General features: G+C 39.8%; 1 protein-coding gene across 1 annotated transcript in view; it reads right to left on the reverse strand.

Moving 5' to 3' along the window:
- Sorcs3 (sortilin related VPS10 domain containing receptor 3) overlaps nt 1-22,178 on the reverse strand; it is a 581,112-nt gene that overhangs the window by 117,108 nt on the left and 441,826 nt on the right. The window contains exon 8 of the mRNA XM_042689442.1: nt 343-432. Within this exon, the coding sequence (XP_042545376.1) occupies nt 343-432 (90 nt within the window). The remainder of the gene's footprint in view (nt 1-342; nt 433-22,178) is intronic.

Here is a 22,178-nt window from a genome sequence, read left to right on the forward strand (position 1 = left end):
GCTGTGTGTGCTTCTGCCTGAGCTTGACCTTCATATATGCAGTTAAGGCCTTTGCAGAAGGGAGGTGCCTCAGAAGAGATTGATATCAAAGCCAGCACTGGATTTGGACCACTCACAGGAAATCAAAGCTCATGCCTGGAAGACTGCTGAGAGGAGAATGTAAAACCCAGGTTCAGCAACATCAGCAATGGTCAAACCACTTAGGAGTAAGTCAGATTCAATGCCAGCAGCTTAGGCTTCTTACAACCAGGGTTCCAGAGCCCCCCACAGTCTCTCAAGGCAGCCTCTCAAACCCAGGCTTTGTCTAGCAGGAATCAGTACGGCAGGGGGTGCATGCAGTACCTTTGGCAAGGAGTACTTGGGCAGCTTTATCTGAGCAAAGGCCTCTCTTCGATAGGACACGTAGTAGCTGGCTCTTCCACCTGTTGTTACCTAGATCGAAGGGGAAATATAAAGATCAGAAGGGGCTCTCAGATCCTGGAATAAATTGGGAAGTACTGTCCATTCCATCACCAGCTGCAACAGGCTCCTAATTGTCTTTTAGAGAATATCCTTTGCTGACTTTGAGTCTCCAGTCCCCTGACACCCTGTGTTGCTCTCATGTCATGTTGATCAAACAGTAAGTTAATAATTATAACAGTCTCTCCCCCTGGCTCTTTTCTTGGTGAGAGCTGGGTCTGATTCTGCATTAGGTCACCATGCTTTGTGTCAGGTGCATACCTAATAAGTATTTCCAACTGAAAGAATCTATTGACTAGGACTATTCTCCTGATCTATTTGTTCTGTCTTTTTATTTTAAACATTTTTTTTGTTAGTCTATTGCAACCATACCATAATTGTCAAAGGTATTTTTGTTTGGATCTGCCTCATCATTACTGTTCAAAACTCTTATTATTTTGAAATGTAATTTCACTTGTGATTTGAATATACTTTTTTCCTTCCGTATCAGCAGGAACATATTGATTCGTTCCAGGGACACATTGCTTAAGGGCATATGTTTGGAGGGAAAAAACAAAAACAAAAAACAAAAACCTTCAGGTTTGAAATTCGGAAACGCCGTGTTTCAATCTCATAGTTAAGGCCATTAGGAACAAGCCCTTTCACTTCATTTGGAAAAAGGATGGAATCTTAGATGAGTTGGAAACCACTCCAAGAAATGATCCTTTGGCCTTGGCACACTGAAAAGTCCTGCCAACGTGGCACAGCGCTGCAGATGTCTGCTCTCAGCCCAATTATCCTAACTCGGGGGAAATTAATATTCACAGGAGAAGAAAACACAGCCTGTTCTGCAAAAGAGAGAAAAAAAAAAAGCAAGACAACAATAGCAGCCAGGCTGCTGTGTTGAGGAGGCAATTACCAAGAGGAACATGCTCCATTCTCACTGAGGCCCCAACACAGGCTGTGGAGACTGGCCAGTCTGCTCACTCCCATCCAAACCTGGCACCCATCCACAGCAACTGTTGGGAGCAGAAAGGTGCAGCATCTCTGTGGAACACTAGGCATCGGCCCATCCCTCAGAGAGATGGCCCCACCCATGGCTCCACCCACTCCACATAGCGATGGGGAAGGGCAGGGGAAGCTCAAGGAGCTGGGACTGCAAGCTGTTCCTTTGAGTAGATGTCACAATCAGCACAAAGGCAGGATCCTGCAGAAGATCTGGCTAGAAAGGAAGAGGAGAGGTGTCGTTTGTTTTGTTTTGTTTTGTTTGTTCTTTTGGTGATGTTTCACCAAGTCCGTCCCTGATCTCTGTTTTCTAATTAGAATTAGTCTTGTAGTGCAGGACTTTTATTTTTGCATGGCTAAGACACCCGCTATGAACTTAGGTTGTTTGTATTGGCTTCGAAGTGAGTATTGACATATTAAGATCAATTGGTGAGTGAGAAGATTTTTCTTCTTTTTAAAATAAGCCTCTTCAGCATTGAATGAAAATGCAGTCCTACTTTCCCTCCCCACAAATGAGGGAGGCGGTAACAAGTTGAAGAAGAAATGTACTTACTACCTTACTTATTTAACTGTAACTCCTCTGTCCATCACCTTGACAATAAAATTTAAAAATATATAAAAAATGCAGTCCTTAGATCAGGACACAAACACCATCATATTTTTCATGATCCTTTTTTTAATTCAGTTTGTTTTATATGGTTTTATTTTCAACTCTAAAGGCAACACATGAAAAAATACACGAAGAAACATGTAAACATTCCTACCAAACCACAAGCAAAGATTGATATTTTTAAATTTTAGAATGCATCAGAATCACCTGGAAATCTCATTAAAAACTTAGACAGCTGTGCCTTAGCTATGACTGAATGGTGCTGGGCAGAGCTGTAAGAATTTGCTGTTAAGATTCCAGGTGAGGCTGATAGAGCTGATCTGCAGAGCACAGGTTTAATAGTCATTTACATGAATCTGTATGTTCTTCTTCTGTCCTGGAGCCCTGCCTCCTGCCCAAATGTAACCCATTTCCTGATTTTTGTATTAACAAAGATGATAAACTTTTTTATTCTGGTGAAAGGCAATAAGCACAACAACTAAACCTTATCCATTTCTAAATGTACAATTCATCATACTTAGTACATTTATAATGTTGCCAATCCTCTCCTCTATTTTACTCTAAAACATTTTTATCACTCACAGAAGACTCAGTGCCTATGATAAAGTTTTTAAGCCCTCTGAATACATCTTCTGGCCATTTGTCATATGCTTAAAATCCAGTTGTCTACAGAACACACTCAGCATCACTAATCATACCCTAGGAGAACTCAGTCAGTATCTTGGGAAGGCACACCCCCTTCCTGAATGCTAGACAGAGCTCATCAATTAGTATCTCTTTCCCAACAAATTCTAGCTACCTCGAAAGGAAACAAGATGGCAGCCCCACCCTCTTGTCAGCATCTCCTGTCAGCACCGGCCTCTTGTCAGTACCATAAGCAGGGCTGCCTTCATTACAGTTTCTAGTCACCAGGGTCTGAAGGAGAACAGTGTGGTCCCCTAGCTAAGGTCAACTGCTCCACAGTCTTGCAACTCAGCTCAGCCATATCTATTATATATCTGCACATTCACAGGCTCTCTCTTTCACAAACCTCATATAAATTAGGAGGACTGGTGCTTGAGTAATAAGCATGGAAATTATGCTTCCTGGGGGAAAGGAGTGGGAAAGGTGGGGGAGGGAAGGGATGGAAGGAGAAAAACAAAGGAGGGGGTAACAATGTTCAACAAGAAATGTACTCATTACCTTACTCATGTAATTGTAACTCCTCTGTATAGCATCTTTACAATAAAATAAAATTAAAAGAAAAAGAAATTATGCTTCATAGTACCATGGAATGATTTAAAAAACATGAATGGGTCAATGAACACCAGGCAACCAGAGCTTCTCCAACTACATCTGTTATTACAGAATCTTGCAGATAATATCAAAATAACTCCTTCTATTCTTCCTTTGTCAGACCATATTCCTTTCTGTACCTGCCAAAACTCAACTCATGCTTTAAACCTCAGTACAAATCTAATGCCCATGAAAGGGTTTTCGGGGAAATGGAGCTGTAGTTCAAAGTGGTAGATTGCTAACCTTGAACACAAAAGCTCAGGGATATCTCTCAAGCCCTAAGTTCAAGACCCATGACTGACAAAAAGAAAAGAAGGGGGGGGGCTGGATACCGCCATTTCATTGCAATTGGTCCCATCAATCAACATGTGAATTTTGTTCTTTCCATTTCTATGGCACATTCAACATTTACTTTGTGGAATAAGTATTTCTATAAATTGTTCTTCCCTGTCTTATTACAACTTTGTAATCTTGTTCCTAGACAACAATATTGCTATTGTTTGTTTAGGTCCCATCCAAAATGTATGTTAAAATTTAATCCCTAATTTCATAAATATTAAGAGGCAGCACTTTTGAGGAAGTGATTGGGCAATGCAGGCCTTTCCCTAGTGAAGGAATCTGTGTTTTATAAAAGGGCTAGAAGGAACTCCTAGATCCTTTTTTGCCCTCTCCACTATTGAGGGCACAGAGTGAAGGTGTCATCGGGCAGGGAGCTCCCAGAGACTGAACCTGCCTGGCTCTCATCCTGGATTTCCCAGTCTCTATGGGAACTGTGAGAAATAATTTTTTCACTGTTTACAAAGTACTCACTCTAAAATGTTTTGATACGGAAGCAGAAACACTCTGAACCAGAAGTTGGTACTGAGAAGTAAGGGATTGCTCTAACAGATACCAAAATATGTGGAAGTGGCTTGGAAGTGGAGTAATGGATAGAAGCTGGAATCGTTTTAAGTGAATGCTACAAAAAAGCCTGCATTGTCATTTGTGGAGTGTTCCGGAGTGACTCAGCAGATGACTCAAGAAGAAAACTACATTCCCCTTAGAGATTATTTAAAATGCTTCTGATCACAATGATGGTATAAATACAGATGGTGAAGGCCATGCTAATTGGGTTTTAGAGGAAGATGAGGAGCAGAGTATAGAAAACTATAGAAAGGCCATTTTTACTAGCAAGCAGAAAAATAACTTGGCTGAACTCTGCATATTCTAATACATTGTGGAAGGCAACAATTATAAGCCAAGAGCTAGAATATTTGGTGGGAGAAACGGAGACATTCAGGTGCAGCCATCTTCACGGTCCCATTGCTATAAAGACACCAATATGTAACTCTTGCCTAGAACAATTGCTGACAGTGAAACAAAAAAATCACATGGTATAAGTACATTAAAAACAACAGCAAGAAAGATAAAACCACTTGTGTTGGTCGGTATCTTGGGGTTCATTTCACTTAGCACCATCTTATATGGTCATATGTACATAGCTTTTGAACTTTTCTGCTTGTCCTAGACAAGCTAGTTATTGCAAATAAGGGAAACCACAGAACCTATGTTTCTTTGGGCTGGTTTTCTTCACTTAATATAACTTTTCCAAGTCTTTCCATTTCCTAACAAATGGGGCAATGTCATTCTTTCTGATGGAAGAATAGAATTCCATTGTGTGTGTGTATGTGTGTGTGTGTGTGTGTGTGTGTGTGTGTGTGTGTGTGTGTGTGTTTATACCACATTTTCTTGATCCATTAATCTACTGAGGGGCACCTGGGTTGGTTCTATATCTTAGCTCTGGTGAATAATGCTGTGATAAACATAGTTGTGCTGGTAGCTTTAGTATAGACTTGTGATTTTTTTTGTTTCTTTTGTATGTTCTTTCCCCCATGGTATAACCCCTGTTTTCACCGTATTTGATTCCGGTATCCTGAATCATTTATACATTTTTCTAATTTGGGGAGGGGAAGGGAAATAACAAAATAAGGATGAAATAAGGATATAGGTTGACCCATTGTAACAATGAGATGCACAAGACACTAAGTTGAAAACGATCTTTACAACTTCAGGGGGTGGGGGAGGGAGGAGTTGGGGAAGTGGGGAGGGAAGGGATGGTGGGGGAAAAAAGGAGGAGGTAACAATGCTAGATAGGAAATGTACTCATTATCTTACTCATGTAATATACAGTATTTTTTTCAATGATTTTTTTAAATTGCTGACAGTGGAACTCTAAACCATGAAAACTCCCAGGTGGGCTGCACTAAGTGTCATGGATATGGGCCATCCTGGAGCCTGCCCTGGGATCTCGTCTCTAGCCTCAGTGTTCTCAAAGGTAGGAGGTAAAGTCAAAGATTATTTTCAACCTCAACTTTTTCTTTTTCTTTTTATTATCTTTAAGTAATTGTACAAAGTGGTTTCTATTCAACATGGCATTTATGAGTACAATGTATTGAATCCTTATCATATATGAAGAGTATTCTATCTTAGCAATAAATCTTAGGAAAAGGTTATAGGTAAGTTATAGAAACAGTCACTTATTTTACTGTAGACTCCATTTAAGGACTACCCATGCATATGAAATCATAAATGTTAATATTAAAAGACAAATTCAAGAAAATTGTTAATAGTAGGAGACATTAGGTGGGTAGTATTTGAGAGTTCTCTCTAATGTATTTGCAACTTCTCTATTTATCTAAAACACAAAGATGATTATAGAAGAAAATAAATTACTCCAAAACTAAAAGGTTCATCCAAACAAACATGAAACAGTTCAGGGAATCAGAACCAAACTTCTGACAATTTTACCAGATTCAGGTCTTCTTTCCTTCTTTTGCACATTTATTTATATAGACAGGCTCCCTTATATCTGGTAAGAGATTGGAGCTGACATCTTACTCCTGAGAAGAATGGCTAGCTTAATGGCTGCTAGTTTGTAGTTCCCTGTTCAAATGCAGTATAGATAGAGACATGATTGCTCTGTGATCAGCCTCAAATTTTAGTGTTGTTTACCATGTTCAGCTCTAGACTTACTTGAAATCCATTATTACTTTTTTCTTTCCTGTTTCTTTGGAACTAGAAATGCCTGTGCTATTCCTGTCCCCAAATTGTATTTCATCATCATTCAACTTGTTTTAGTTCAAGATCTCATGAGCAATGAGCACAGATCAATTTGACAGAGACAACTCATATTTTGAACTTAACCAACATAGAATATTGAAGATATTGAGATAAGACTTTGGTTTGGACTTTATTACCTAAGGATGGCACAAGACTTTAATGGTTAGGGCTGGAGCATAGCTCAAGTGGTAGAGCATTATCTGAGCAAATTCAAGTCCCTAATTTCAAACCCAGGTATCTCACACACACACACACACACACACACACACACACACACACACACACACACACACACACACACACACACACACACAGAAACACATTGTGGGCTACCGAGGTGCCATGAATGTCTTTTGGAAGAAGGACATTTATTGAAGTGGTGGCAAGGGTGGAATGTTATGGTTGGAATTTTGTTATTTCAAAAATTCATGTTAAAACTTCATCTTCAAGGGAGCGGTATTAAGGGTGGAGTGTTTAAATGGTTAAGCTGTGAAGATTGCTTCTCTTTTTATTTTATTATTATTGTGAAAATACCATACAGAGGGGTTAAAATTACATGGGCAAGATAGAGAGTACATTTCTTATCAAGCATTGTTGCCTCCTCCTTTGTTTCCCCTTACCAACCCTTCCCCTCTCCACCCTCCCACCCCCACATCCCCCTACCACTCCCAGCCCCACACCCTCACCCCCCACCCCACCAAAGTTGTAAAGTTCGTTTTTTGACATAACATCTTGTACACCTCATTGTTGTAATGGGTTCACCTGTAACCCTACTTAAACAGTTTGTTTTTTCCCTTCCCTTCCACAAATTATATCAACATCAAATACAGTGAAAGCAGGGCTTATACCCTGGGGAGGTACATACCAAGCAACAAAGAAATCATCTTATAAATATGTTGGAAACAATCGCAAGAAAGAAAAAAACATTTGAATCCCTCAAAAGACTCCACATAGAGCTCCCCTATGACCCATCAATCTCACTTTTGGGCATTTACCCAAATGATCACAAATAAGACCATACTAAAGCTACCAGCACAACTATGTTTATTGCAGCATTATTTACCATAGTTAAGATATGGAACCAACCCAGATGCCCCTCAGTAGATGAATGGATCAAGAAAATGTGGTCTATATACACAATGGAATTCTATGCCTCCATCAGAAAGAGTGACATTGCCCCATTTGTTAGGAAATGGAAAGACTTGGAAAAAATTATATTAAGTAAAGTAATCCAGGCCCAAAGAAATATAGGTCCCATGGTTTCCCTTATTTGCAATAACTAGTATATGTCTGAGACAAACAGAAACTGTCAGACAAGTTGATGTTAGGCGAAATGAACCCCAAGATAAAGATTGCTCCTCTTTTAAGGGATTAGGATACTCTCTTTCTCTCTCTCTCTCTCTCTCTCTCTCTCTCTCTCTCTCTCTCTCTCTCTCCAGGAAGCTAACTGGGCTCTTCTTTTCTACCCTTCCCCCCATCCATTTTGCCTTGTGAAAGCACAATGATGGAGATGTCATCTAAGAAGCAACACATAGCCCTTACCAGGCATGAAGTTGGCTGTACCTTGGTCTTAGAATTCCTAGCCTCTAAATCTATGAACAATAAATTTCATCCTCAGTCAGTTTCTCACAGTAAACAGATTAACAGAGCTTATCTCTTGGTAGATGTTTATCACAATAAAAAGGATGATGAAGGGGCTGGGAAGGTGGCTCAGTGGTAAAGTGCTTGCCTTGCATGCATGAGGCCCTGGGTTCAATTCCTCAGCACCATATAAGTAGAAAAAAAAGCTGGAAGTGGCACTGTGGCTCAAGTGGTAGAGTGCTAGCCTTGAGCTGAAGAGCTGAGGGACAGCACCCAGGCCCAGAGTTCAGGCCCCACGACTGGCAAAAAATAAACAAAAGATGATGAAGCAGCTAACATTTGTTGAGTTTACTAACCCTGCTTGAAACTACCCATAAAAATGTTGTAGTTAATTTTCACAACCATAGAATCCCTATAGAACCTATAAGGTGCTAAATGACTTGCCTACAACAAGAGAAATATGGATCTCTAAAATTTCTTCCTCTCAAATTATATTTTTATTATCTGTAAGTAGTTGAATGAAGGAGTTACCTCTAAACAAATCAGTTTATGAATATAATGCATCTTGATCAATGTCATTTCTTTCATCCAAAGTTTGTGTTACCCTAGCTCATTTAGAAGAGTTGTCTGCTTTACTCACTATAACAATACAAAGTATTTCCTTGATTTTAACATCCTTTAAAATAAACACATATATAAAGCTCTGTAAGTGAAATGTGCAGGTATGACTGTTTCTCATTCTATTCTAGCTTTACAAGTCAGAACTGAAAACCTAGAAGTATTAACCAATTTGTCCAACATGTCACAGTCTTTCACTGTTATACCCATAAAGCAAACTTGAGCTCCTGTAATCCCAAATACACCTGAAATAAACATACACCCACAGAGTCAGGTATACAACAGGAGGTTAATAATTACTGACTGAGTCATGGATTATTTGATTTAATCATTGTGTCAAGATCAGACTGTAGATGTAATGAAGAGCTCTTTCTTCCTGCTCAGTCCCAGATATTTTTTTCCAAATAGAGGCTTGAGCATACTTGCTCTAGAGAAGACTCCTCCCAGTGCTAGGGAGACACCAAGGTGACATATTTGCTTCCTCTCTGCCATTATTTGTGTGACTCTCTGGCAACCATACAAGGAGGGAATAAAGTTTAGTGACTATTAATCTATTTTGATGAACTTTTCTCTTCCTTATGAGCAAATTTTCTGGCACTGTAAATCCCACAGATTATTACCATGCTCCCTTTCGGTGACACCTTTTATTTTACATTTGATGAATGTCATCCAATTATTTGCTCTGGACCCATCTGTCATGCTAAACACAGAATTAGCTAGGTCTTTTCCTGCTAATGACTGGCTCGTTAATCTGACTTTTCTAGATTTCCATTTTTGCAGGTTTAATTGGGCTCCTGGCCAGTGAAAATGATTCCTTTGAACAAATTTGTTAGCCATTAAACATGTCTGTTTCTTTTCCCTTGTACCTACACTTGCTGGGACCAAACCTAATCAGACACACCCTTTATTATTTTCATTAATCTGATTTCTGAATGATGATTTTCCATGGAGGACAAAGGGAACTCTGCCTTCTCTATATGAACACCAAAGCCTTCCAGTCATTTCCAACGTTTCTTTTGGGATCTCAAAAATCTAAATGTTTTCTGCCAAAATTGGAAAAATGGGATGGAAACTATTATTTTGTGTGCCTTTATTTTCATGTTACAGAATATGTATCCACAATAATAATTGCTGTCAGGGTTAGCTGTATTAATAACAACACTAGTACCCTAGGAGGTAAAGTTATTAGTAACAGAAAACATTTTCACAAATTTAATGTGTCAAGTACTGTTCTTCTGTGTTCACTCGCCTTATATCTTATGCTAAAATGAGGATATTATATAGAAGGAAGTTATACAATATATTTAAAATCACAGCCAAAATATCATTGGGCTGGATTTTAACCCATGTTTACTTGGCTTTTAAAACTTGTGATCGGGGGCTAGGAAGGTGGCTCAGTGGTAGAGTCCTTGCCTTGTATGCATGAGGCCCTGAGTTCGATTCCTTAGCACCACTTAAGCAGAAAAAGCTGGAAGTGGCACTGGGGCTCAAGTGATAGAGTGCTAGCCTTGAGCTGAAGAGCTGAAGGACAGTGCCCAGACCCAGAGTTCAGGCCCCATGACCAACCAAAGAAAGTCCCAAAAAACAAAACAAAACAAAACTTGTTATTAAATGCAGTCATTATATTCAATGTATGTTATGTAAAAGTTGAACTATGTAAAATGAGGGTAGGGATGGGAAGGGGAATAACGGAGGGGCAAGTTGGAAGGAGTGACATTGTTCGGTATGCATTGTATTCATAACGCGACTTACGGAACTGTAACCTCTTTGCACAGCTACTGAAAAATAAAACTTGAAAACCGACAAACACACTCCAATATCTCAGGCTGTTAGGGATCCAGACTTCTCTGTGGAGAGAAATGTAGCTCATGTCATTCAACTTGTATTTTCCCAAAGAAGATGCCCACCAACAAGCCAGATCTTTCTGTGTGAGCACTCCTGTCAATTTTTCAGCCCAGAGAAATCAATGCTCTATTGTTGCACAGAAGTGAATGGTGCTGCTATAGGAATTTGTGAGTAAGAAAGACTACAGTGGAAATAAATCTGGCTTATATACAAGAAGAGCTGTCTTCACAGGAAATGGCATTTAAAAGTTTTCTACTTAGAAGACCAAACTGGGTCCAATAGGATCTGTCTAAATCAAGAAAAATGACCACCTTTCCAGTCATACTTTGGCTGCCTCACATGCAGCCTTTCAATGTTTCCTCCTCCTTATAAAAAAGGGAAAGGAAGAGTCAGGCTGTTATGATGCACAATTAACTTTTCCAATTTCTTTGCTCATTAATTCTATTCAAATTATTTGAAATAAATCCTGATGTTGTTAGGTCTTCCTCTCCATTTCCACTTACATAATTCCTTCAAAGATCACATTTCTTTTTTAGAACAAAGAAACAGTCTACTGACTACATACTTACACCTATAGTCCCAGTTTCTGAGGAGAGTGAGACAGGAGGATTGCTTGAACCCAAGAGTTTAAACGCATTCTACTTGGCATAGGGAGACCCTACCTCTATGTGTGGACAAACGGCCATAGTGTCAACAATCAGTGCTATAGTTACAGCACTTACCAGAATGGCCCTGCACTCAAGTTTAAGTTGCATCTACCAACTCATGTTCATTTTCCAGAACGACTTTGCTAAGACACCACTGTATGTGTCTGAATCAAAACTGTGGCACACCATTTAGAACAACATGGCATCCTCTGAACAAGCAAGACATCTCCTCTGCCAGACTGTTTGACTTTGAATTTAGTGTTTGTCTAACTGATATTAGCTCACTGTATACTCCGGAGGCTCTGAGATATTAATGTAATACACAGTTTTATCTCTCTGTGTCAGAAAAGAGGAGGAGTCTATTACGTACCATGGTTGCACGGTGTTACAGATAACCTTCCTTAGAAACAGATTTGTACCATTCTGTGTTAACAGAATGATGTGACAAAGGACAAGGGGGAACCAACGCAACAGCGATATACAAAGACAATATGTGGGAAATGATCTGTGCAACTTCAGGGATTCGGGGGAGAAATAGGAGAAAAATGAGGGAAGGGGTAACAAGTTTGACAAGAAATGTACTTATTACCTTACTTGTGCAACTGTAACCCTTCTGAACATCACCTTGACAATAAAAAACAGATTTGTACATAAAAGATTTTATTGCTACCCAAACACAGTAGCCCCAAAATAGCTTCACAAAGAGCATATTTGGGATAAGATAGTTAACACTGACACTGATGGTGACACTGATAGTTGACACAATATTGTGCTGTGTGTGTGTATATGTGTGTGTGTGTGTGTGTGTGTGTGTGTGTGTGTGTGTGTGTATATGTGTAGGGGTGGGAAGTGTTAGAAGGAAGATACACACTGAGCTCACCAGTGAACTTGTTGGACAAAAACTCATGAAGCAAAAAAAAAAAAAAACTAACAACTTCATCAGTCCTGTCAAGCAACTTTTATGAGACTTCACTGCTTACTTGGAATGCCAGTAAGGCAGAGAAAAGGTGTGAGTTGGAAAAACCACAGAACAAAGAATTTGTGTCTTGACAACATGCACTACTAGAAGTAGTACTATTCCTGACTCTCGCCATATTTCATCAATGTTGGAAGTGACTCAATCAGTTTCCTATTACCTATTTTCCATCAGGACTCATCCTCAAAATTTTAAGCATTAGAACATATCAGTTGGGATCCAAGAACTGTTTTTGAATCTGATTTCTACTGGTTTGATGATTTTGGACAAATAATTTTAACTATCCTAATTTCCTCTTTTGAAAATTAGATCCAGTGCTATTATCAACCGACAAATATTCATGAAGACTAAATGTGATAGCAACTAGAAACAGCCTCAGCCCTGCAGCTGATACACAAGAAGTTGCTCACCACATATTACCTGTACCTTCAGAACAAGTAGAGACATCTGCTCTAGTTAAGCACCGTAGAGGCCTTATGAAGACTGACCGTGGTAATGATGCAGCTTGCAGGTATCAGGGTCTTGGGGAAGCCAAGATGGCTACCTGATTGTGACAGATCGTAAGGAATTTCTGGAACAGATTACATGTAAAGACTATGCAGCCAAAGTGTTTTGTTTTGTTTTAGCTTCTTTTAACCATAGATTTACCACTAATGGCTACAAGTCTCACCTTTGAGTTCTGGCTCACAAGACTTCGAAGAAAGAGTAGGACTTTTTGAGATGGCCATCTGATGGTCAAAATGGAAGACCTTTGCTACTCCTCCTCTAGGTGTGTGTTGGGGGTAGAAGCATGAAAAGACAGAAATAACAGTGGCGAGAGGAAAATTTGAATTTTCCTACTGGAGTCTGACACTTGGGGATATCTGAAAACTCCCAAGTAATTTAACAAGGCCTAAAATCTAGACAGTTGACTATAAATAAAGATGAGAGAGGTTCACACAGAATATGAAAGGCACTATCCATGGCATTCCTGAACAGGACTGTTCAAGCTTGCTATTAAAACGTCTACCTCCTTTGGTTCTCCAAAATGGTTCTGTTCCTTGTGGTATGTGTATGTGGACACAAATTCTTTGTAAGAGATAAAATTAAGGGTTATAGATAATATTACAAGGAATCCAGTTGAGGTAATATTTCAACACTTATGTAAGTAAATCAGCTTCATATACCACATAGCTGATTTCTTCTTTTATAATTGGGCATGACGAGGTCCAATATTTGAATGAAATCTGCCTAAACTAAATACTGACTTCTATCATTTCTATAGCATCCCAAAACTTCTGAAATAAAAACAGAAGGTGGAAAAGGGGAAGAGAAGGGTAGTGACATTTCTAACACCTGTAGGCTTTATTTTCTTTTTTTTTTTTTTTTTTTGGGTCCAGTCGTGGGGCCTGAACTCTGGGCTTGAGCGCTGTCCCTCAGCTCTTCGGCTCAAGGCTAGCGCTCTGCCACTTGAGCCACAGCGCCACTTCCGGCTTTTTTCTTTTTGCTTATGTGGTGCTGAGGAATCGAACCCAGGGCCTCAGGCATGCAAGGCAAGCGCTCTACCACTGAGCCAACTTCCCAGCCCCTGTAGGCTATATTTTCATCTCAGATATTTATTTATCATAGAACTTCAGACAGGGTGTCTAATCTCAGGAAATATGTTAATATAATGTTATATATTATTAACTATTGTATATTTATACAATCATATTGTTTATATATTATATAGTATTATATAGTTCATTATATATAAATTGAATTATTTATTTATATATATATATATATATATATATATATATATATATATATATACAGATAGAAAAGTTGAATTAGTCACAGTAATCCTTTTCATATGGGATCTTGGGAGTAACTAAATGTAATAAAATGTTCACTTGGAACTTTAACTATGCTATAAAAATGCAAAAGAGAATTGGTAGGACGCTGTGACAGTCCTGTGATGTGCCTCTCGGACCCCACAGCATTTAGACGCTGACGCAGTTATGGTCTTGTTAACTGAGTGAGGCACTGAATCTGCTCTACCTATGCACAGAATGAAGGGCTGGCGGCAATAGGAACTTGAAACCGAGAAGTGAAAAGAATGGAAAACTACCAAGCAGAAGCCTTTCCAGCCAACAGGGATGAATGGCAAGTGCACATAGCTGCTTAGAGAATAATTAATTTGTTGATAATTTTGAGACATTTTAAGCATCCTGAAATGGCCAAGCAAACAAAATCACTAATTTTTCTGGAGAAGTAGGGATGCATCTTCGGGACATGGGATTTCCAAATGGCTGGACCCGCAAGAGAGAAAGGCAGAACTTTGCCAACATGGGATTTGCACTCCTCATGCGCACATTTCAAGATTGCAGTATATGGATTGAAACCATCTGTCAGACTGTTTCTCAGGCAACACTATCACCTCCCTGAGAGAGCAACAAATATTTGTGAAATACCAATTGATACCTCTAGTGGTCTCTCCATTGTATTCCCTATGTCAAGTCCCTCTTGTCTTCCACCAGCTCAAGCATCGTAGATAGGTGCAGGTTACATGCCCTGTCGGCTCTAGCAATGGCTCTATGCAGGAGGTTTTGTGCATCCCTACTTGACTGGTGAGTTAAGTAATGTACAGAAGGCAATCAGCTCTAAAGTTGAAGAGTCCACATTGACACTTGGGTTTCTAACTCCTGACAAAGTCGGTTATGTCATTTAGCCTTGAATGAGTATAAAGTATCTACTCTGGAACCTTTCCAAAGCATGGCTAGTTCTAGAACAAACTAGACAGAGACCCTCCATCAACAAATTTCACAGGGGCTTGTATGAAGTCCTTTCCCAACCCAGTTTCTCAGTAATCTTCATTTTTTCTTCCTCTGATTCATACAGAGCTTTGTTTATGGCCCTCTTGTGGTTCTTACTAGCTTTTGCCCTGAATTATGGAATGCTGGTGCAGCTTACTGAACTGTAGTGACTGTGAAGGCAGAGAATCTGTCTTATCCATCTCTAATCCTCTGTCAGTACACAGCACCCACAGCTGAAAGCTGTTCAGTAATCAATTCTGTGAGTTTTCTTTACTATTATCTAAGTTTCATTTTATCGGGGCATGGCCCGGCAAATGAGGTTTAATTACAGCCTCATTTTAGTATTAAAGAACTTGAGGCTCAGAGAGGCCACTTTAGGTCACCTTGTTACTTAAAGAAACTGCTTCAGAACTTCTGACCTGTAACCCCAGGCTCTTTTCACTTTGCTAGGCATCTGTAATCTGTGCTTCCCACTTCAGAATCAGAAGAACACCAAGAGGAGATAATTGGGTGGATTCTTACAAGTGGGTAGCCTTTTTACATCAAGCATTTCACCAAATAGTTAAGAACATCGTAACATGGAAAATCAAGGGCTGTGTGAGATATTACAATCCTGTGGGAAACAGGAAATCAGACTTCACGATGTTCTCTCCTACCCACTGCTGAATCCACATGGTAATTAAAGCTCTAGTCAAATTCATCTCATTCTTTGACTATCCATCATGCTTCAACATTTCATTATGGATACGGGTTCTAGTTCCACCATATGTTACATTCAATCAACTGCCAGGCTATGGCAAATACTATGGGATACATGGGGTTAGTGATCAAGTAGAGTTCATCACCTCTCTTTGAGGTAAACAAATGATGATGCGAGATTTTGACAATGTCATGGTCCCTGAACACAGGGAAGGTTAGCAGGCTATAAGAACCCCTCAGCAAAATCTCCATGGTATACTCGACTTACTCTCATTTTCCTTCTATAGTTAGATTAAAACCTGTACTAGGTACTGTTTGGACCATACCTATCCCATCTACATTTTGCAAATGAGACATAAGATGGCTAAAATACATAGCTAGTAGAAGGCTGAGCTGGAATTTAAATGTGGGTATTTGTCTAACTCCAGACACCATTGATATAGTTGCTCTATTATATCACCCTGTACAGTGTGCCATACATATTCATGTACACACATACTGTACCCTATGAATTATATAAATATGTGAAATTTATACTCCTACTGCGTTGGGAGGAGACTAAGTCCTTCACTCAGAAGGGAATTCTGCTTGCTGCATGAGATGATCAATTTGAAGATAGGAGGCTAAGTAAGAAGCTGAAGAAATTGGATAGGCTAAATTGAGCTACTTAACAAAGAAGGAGATAGAAAAGAAGATGGTGGCAAACCGAGATAGATCTTAGCATTAAAAAAAAATCACCAAAAAGCTAGAGAAGTTTTCAAAAAGGGGAACCTCAAAGGCAAGTTACAGCTTGTTATTTATAAAGAGGCAGACTGAGAGAAGCAGGAAAATCATGGCAGTTTATACTTACAAGTCTATAGATTCAGTGCCATCCCCATAAAAGTCCTAGGTCCATTCTTCATGGAAATAGAAAAGTTAATCCTAAAGTTTATGTGGAAACACAGAAGAATAAGAATACACAACGTGATCCTAGGTTAAAAAAAAGGCAATGTTGAGGGTTCTTGACATTGAATTATACTATAGAGCCATACTAACAAAAATCAGCATGATAATGGCACCAAATCATACATATAGACCAATAGAATCGAGTAGAAGACCCAGAAATCATCCCACACAGGTATGGCCATCTAATTCTTGACAATAATAACAAAAACATATTGAGGAAAGGATGGTAACTTTAACAAATCATATTGTAAAAACTGAGACTAGATTCCTATCTCTGACTCTGAACACACACAAATTCAAAGCGGATCAAAAAATCTTAATGTAAGACCTGAAACTGCATTCCAACAGAAAACATAGAGAACAAGGGAAGTTACACAGGCAATGATTTTCTAATTAAGACTCCCATTGCTCAGGAAATCAGAGCAAGAACTGACAAATGAGACTGCATTGAATTAAAAGGTTTCTGTGCACCAAGGGAAACAGCTTCTACGCTGAGGCCAAGCGTAGGCAAAATCTAAGCTGCTACTTGAAAAATAAGTGAAGCAAAAGGCTGGACTAGTGCCTGCCTGGAAAGCACTAAGCCCTGAGTTCAAACCTAAGTACTACCACCCATAAAAGAGACAGGGCTTCAGATTCTTTACAGCTTCAGTTTCCTCTTAAAGTCCACAGATGCACTCATAGTATCATTCCTACCTATGCCTGACTCAAAGTAGGGACTTAGAATGGTTGCATCCACAGACTTTCTGCTACTTTACTTCCTGGTTCTTGGTCTCAGGGATAGAATTCTTCTTTAGCAGCAGTGCTTTCTGGATTCTATAGTGCTAATTTGTTTTGGGGTCATTCCATGACTCAACATACATGTTCTAAAGAACCCACTCTTTATTTTAAAGGGCTGGGAATATGGTTCAAGTGGTCATGCTTGTGCCTAGTTAGCATGGGGCACTGAGTTCAAAACCCCAGTAGCAACAAAAACAAAATTAATCACAGTTCTATACGGTGATAGGGTTAGGAAAATTTTTCTCCTTTTTATGACTTTTGGTGTTTACACAAATAATAAGAAAACCTTAACTATTTGACTGATGATGATGTATTCTGCATTTCTAGATATTTGACAGTGCAAATAATGACATGGTTTCCAAGATAAGTTGTCCTCTTCTATGCCTTGTGAGATTCCTTAACATTATGCCCAGGAATAGAGCAAAAGACTTCTGTTCCTATAATTTTTTAGCAAGAGAAAACCTAGTAGCAATATAAATCTTGCAAATGATACCTCTAATTAAAAGAAAATGACTAGTATAACTTTTAAGATGATCATAATATAATCATATTTATTATTATCTGGTATCATTGTGATTGATGTTATTTGTATATTTTTTAAAAAAACAGCCTTGAAATAACTTTGTGATCAAATTCTTTTGTGGAATTATCCCATGTGTTTTTTGACAAGGAAGGGGCTTCATTATGACATTTTTACACATACACACACACACACGTACGTTTGTGCACACACATATACATAATGTACAGTCATATTCATTCTTCTCCTACTGTCTCAATGCACCTTCTCTCATGTTAAAGCTGTGTGTACTTGCTCATTATCCCTTACATAGTTTTGTACCCAATTTGTCTCAGGCAAAATGTGTAGGTTCTGGTGGCTATTTCTGAAGTAAGCAGATATACCATGTCGTAGTTGAGAAAGTAGGTTCTGGGACAAACTTCCTGCTTCAGATGCTCTGTGTCATTGCTTACCAGTAGACTGTGTGACCTTAGAAAATGACTTTACCTCTCCGTGCCTCTTCAGTGAAAGTGAGAGCGGAATTAAATCTCTAAAGCTGTCCGTCACAGCAACTAACTTCATTCATAAGTAAACCCAGCTCATGCTCCCCACCCAATTAATGTTAGCTGTGATACTGAAAGCAACTGATACCCAAAGAAGCCCCGATAATAAAGAAAATTAGTCAGGACCTACAAACCACAGAGGCAGACTGGGGTGAAATCTTTAAAAAAATAAAGTACTGGGAACTATAGTGTTACTTATATAACAGAATTATATCCCATCACCTTCGCAAGGACACAAATCAGGTATTTCAGAGAAGAACAGGAGCCATCGTTCATAGCTCTTCCCTCCCAAACAGAGAGCAAACATCTGAGAAGCAATTACATAACACGATGAAATAATAAACTCCATTGGAGTAAGTGCCCTCCGATTATTTCTCCACACCGCAATCTGGAAGCAAAGGCCAGCTGGGGCAGGCAGGCAGTAAAACTGCAAGTGTTGATCGCAGAGGACTGGGCAGAGGCCTTGGTGGGGGCTGGCTCTGCTCTAATTGCCATCCTTGGGATTACCATTGTGAGTTATTCCGAGGTGCAGGTCCCTTTTGAACACATTTTTCACAGAAGAGAGTGGAAGCAATCTTGCCTGACCTTGAGAAGTAACAAGGCTAGACGGAGAGGGGGAAAGTGGCTAATTTCATGTTCCTGTGAAACACAAACTGAGTTAGAAGAAAACAGGAAGGAGGAGGCAAGAATGGAAAATTAAAGAATCAGGTAAAAATCGAAGCCCCAAAATACAAAGAAGAAAAGAATCTATTTTTTTTTTTAAACATAGGTTTTGGTTTTGAATGTAATAGCACTTGGCATAGTAACAATGAAGTGCCAACAGGAAGAAAAAGAGAAAACTCAAAACAGGGAAGATGTCAGGTTAGCAACAATAAGCTCATCCCCATCCCCAGCTTCTCTTCTATGACTCTGTGCTGGGATGGGGACACACAGCACAAGCCCAACAGCCCCTCTCCCCGATCCCCACGTTGTTCCTGGGATCTGCTGCTTCTTTGCAAGGAAGGCAGGGCTAAGCAAGCTCAGTCCTTAAACATCTTCATCCTCTTACTTTCATAATCAGCTTCTAATGCTCTGTTCAATAGATGTGGGGCCGGCCAGACCAAGCGCTTGGAACAGCTGCTGGGGACGTGGAACTATTCTCTGTGCCATTGATCACAAAGACAAAAATCAATCCTGGCTAAGGAGAAAGAAGTTAAAAATAAATTGCAGGGATTGATTTCTGTTCAGACCTTCTGACTCCCGATTCGGGAAGTGGGAAAGAAGAGTGTGTAGATCTGCCAGTCACAACACCACTCCCTGTGTGCCAATTTCTAGAGCAAAACCGGGAGATGGACGTTTTATACACATACACACACACACACACCACACACACACACACACACACACACACACGCACACACAATTCCCTTTGAGTTCATTGTTTATATTCTTTCTGTTTCCTAATAACTATCTAAATAGTAAAGTCTGCCTCATTTACTACAAATCTCCCAAATATAACCCCACGTTTTGTGGACAGAAGTGATGGCCAAAGTATTTGTTGAGGGATTTACTGAATACATGAATACATTCCTATTAGTGTCTCTCACCAGTATGTATATGTGTTCACAGATTTACCACTGCATACAATTAGTGTTCTTATTTATTGCTTTGCTTGCGTTAGGTCTCTCTTCTCCAGACTATAAACCAGACAGGAAACATGTTCTTATATATGCATATTTATTTCTTATATATGTATGATCTCCAGGGATCATAACCTTCTCTTTTTAGTTATTGCCTTTTTATCTCTTATTTACTGTGTTATTTCCCTGTTACAGCCCCCAGAAGATGTATGTGCAATGAGAAAGGAAGATTCAATGGTTCTCTAGAAAGATTTAGCTACCTCACAGATATCTTTTAAAAAAAATATTATTCTGACAATGAAGAAATGAGTTAGGGAAATACAAACAATAGTTCCCTTTGCCTGCCTGACTAAATGGAGTGACCTTTGGAGTGGGCAGATTCGTGGGCATTGGAAGGGGCTTCCTGGAGTCCCAGAGGGCCTCCACTGCTTTCCAGGCGGCTTCTGTGGAGTTCACAGATCCACAAAGTACTGAGGCAGTGTCCACCAAGGGATGAAGAAGAGGAATATTGGGTAGTGAAGCCATGCCCACACCTTGTGCTCTACATGTGCTCCACTCTGCCTGTGTGCTTTGTATGATGGAATTCCACAGTGGGGTCTGGAAGCAGTTCTGTTCTCAACCATCAATGGCAGCCAAATGGAGGCCCTTTGGTGAAGGCAGTCCTATGGCTCCCAAGGAGGGGAAGTGAGCTTGAGGGAGGAAATCCTTGGTCCAAAATTGCTGAATGACTTCATACTGAAACCAGAGTTGCACCCAAGATTGTCTGCCCACCCTACTCACACACATGCCCTCCTGACCCCAAATGGTCTCTCTGCCTTGGACTATGGCTGGTCCTAACATGGAACCTCTCAATTAAGTCCTCCAGTAACTGTTCCCCTGTCTTCCAGGAAGTCTTCCTTGCCTGTGGCTCCACACAGCTTCTCCTCAGTCTTGGAAGCAATGGTTCCACAAAGACTAGCTCTTTGTTAAAATATTTTTCAAGCATTGCTGAGTATGAGACCAAAGAGCTTCTTTCCTCAGACTAAGGGCAAAAGGAAGAGAAAAGGATTTTGTCTTGCTTACCATGGTTGTCCTTTTATTTACACAGAGGGAAAAAAGAGCCAATTCCGTGTTCAGTTAGTGATTGGATGAGTGAAGGAGGGAAGGAATGAGTCTATCAGTCTATGAGTCTAGCTTACATTGAGCCTGCCTCAGCTCTGAGCATACAGAACCTTCTCAGTCCAATCAAGATGATTAATCTGCCACCATGAAACATCAAGAAGCCTTCATTCTGGCCAATCATGAGGGGTTTTGGCTTCTTAAAAAAAAGCTGCTTGCAGAAATCGAAAGTGTTTGTTTACCCCATTAACCAGTTATGGAGTTAAAGGCAGGGCGATTAAAAATTTCAAAGGCTGAAACCCAGAAATTAATAGGCATATATATCCTAGTTAGAATGATAATGACAAGAGAACTGGACTTAATAGTCTACTTCTCAGTCAACAACCCAACTGCCTTCATTATCAGCACTGTTGTTTTTACAGCAGTATAATTATCTTTAATAGGAGAAAGCTCTAGAAAACGAGGTCTCCTGGGAGCCAGGCCTACCCGAATGGGTATGAAGGACTTAATGGGACTTGGCAGAGGACAGGAATGGGGACACTTAGCCCAGTTATAACTTCATAACTCCTCAGAGCCCTGGAAGATGATTCCAAAGAAAACCCTGCCTCCCCCCCACAAAGAAGAAATTGGATAATATGTGGCAAGTGTGGTTGGTAATGATGATTCACCACTAATTTTCCACCTGGCACCACAGTGAGTGGTAAGGTGGTGGTGAGGGACAACATTGAGAGTACAGACACAACTGCACTGCACTGAGTCCCATTCATCATTCTGTTAGATAAATGATGCAGGTTTCTGATACGAAAGAAAATAAAACACAAAAGAGGTATTAACAAAGAGAACACTTTTCAGAGATTTGGTTGAGTTATTCTGCCCTTGTTACCTACCAAGATGGGGTACCATCCACTTATGCCTGAAGTCTGCCAGAAAAGTTTCTACAAATAGCAGTGGTTTGGTGCAAAAGTGGAGAAAACAATGAAATGAGAAATACATGGTCATCTTTTGTCACTTTCTAGGGACTCTAACAGCCCTAAGGTCATGCCCCTAACCCTGCCATTTCCTCAGCTACCGACAAAAGAATGATCCCCTAAATGATCCCCAAAACTC

The sequence above is a fragment of the Dipodomys spectabilis genome, unplaced genomic scaffold (genome assembly GCF_019054845.1).
Source record: "Dipodomys spectabilis isolate Male_0828 unplaced genomic scaffold, ASM1905484v1 ptg000125l, whole genome shotgun sequence".
Classification (NCBI taxonomy): Eukaryota; Metazoa; Chordata; class Mammalia; order Rodentia; family Heteromyidae; genus Dipodomys; species Dipodomys spectabilis.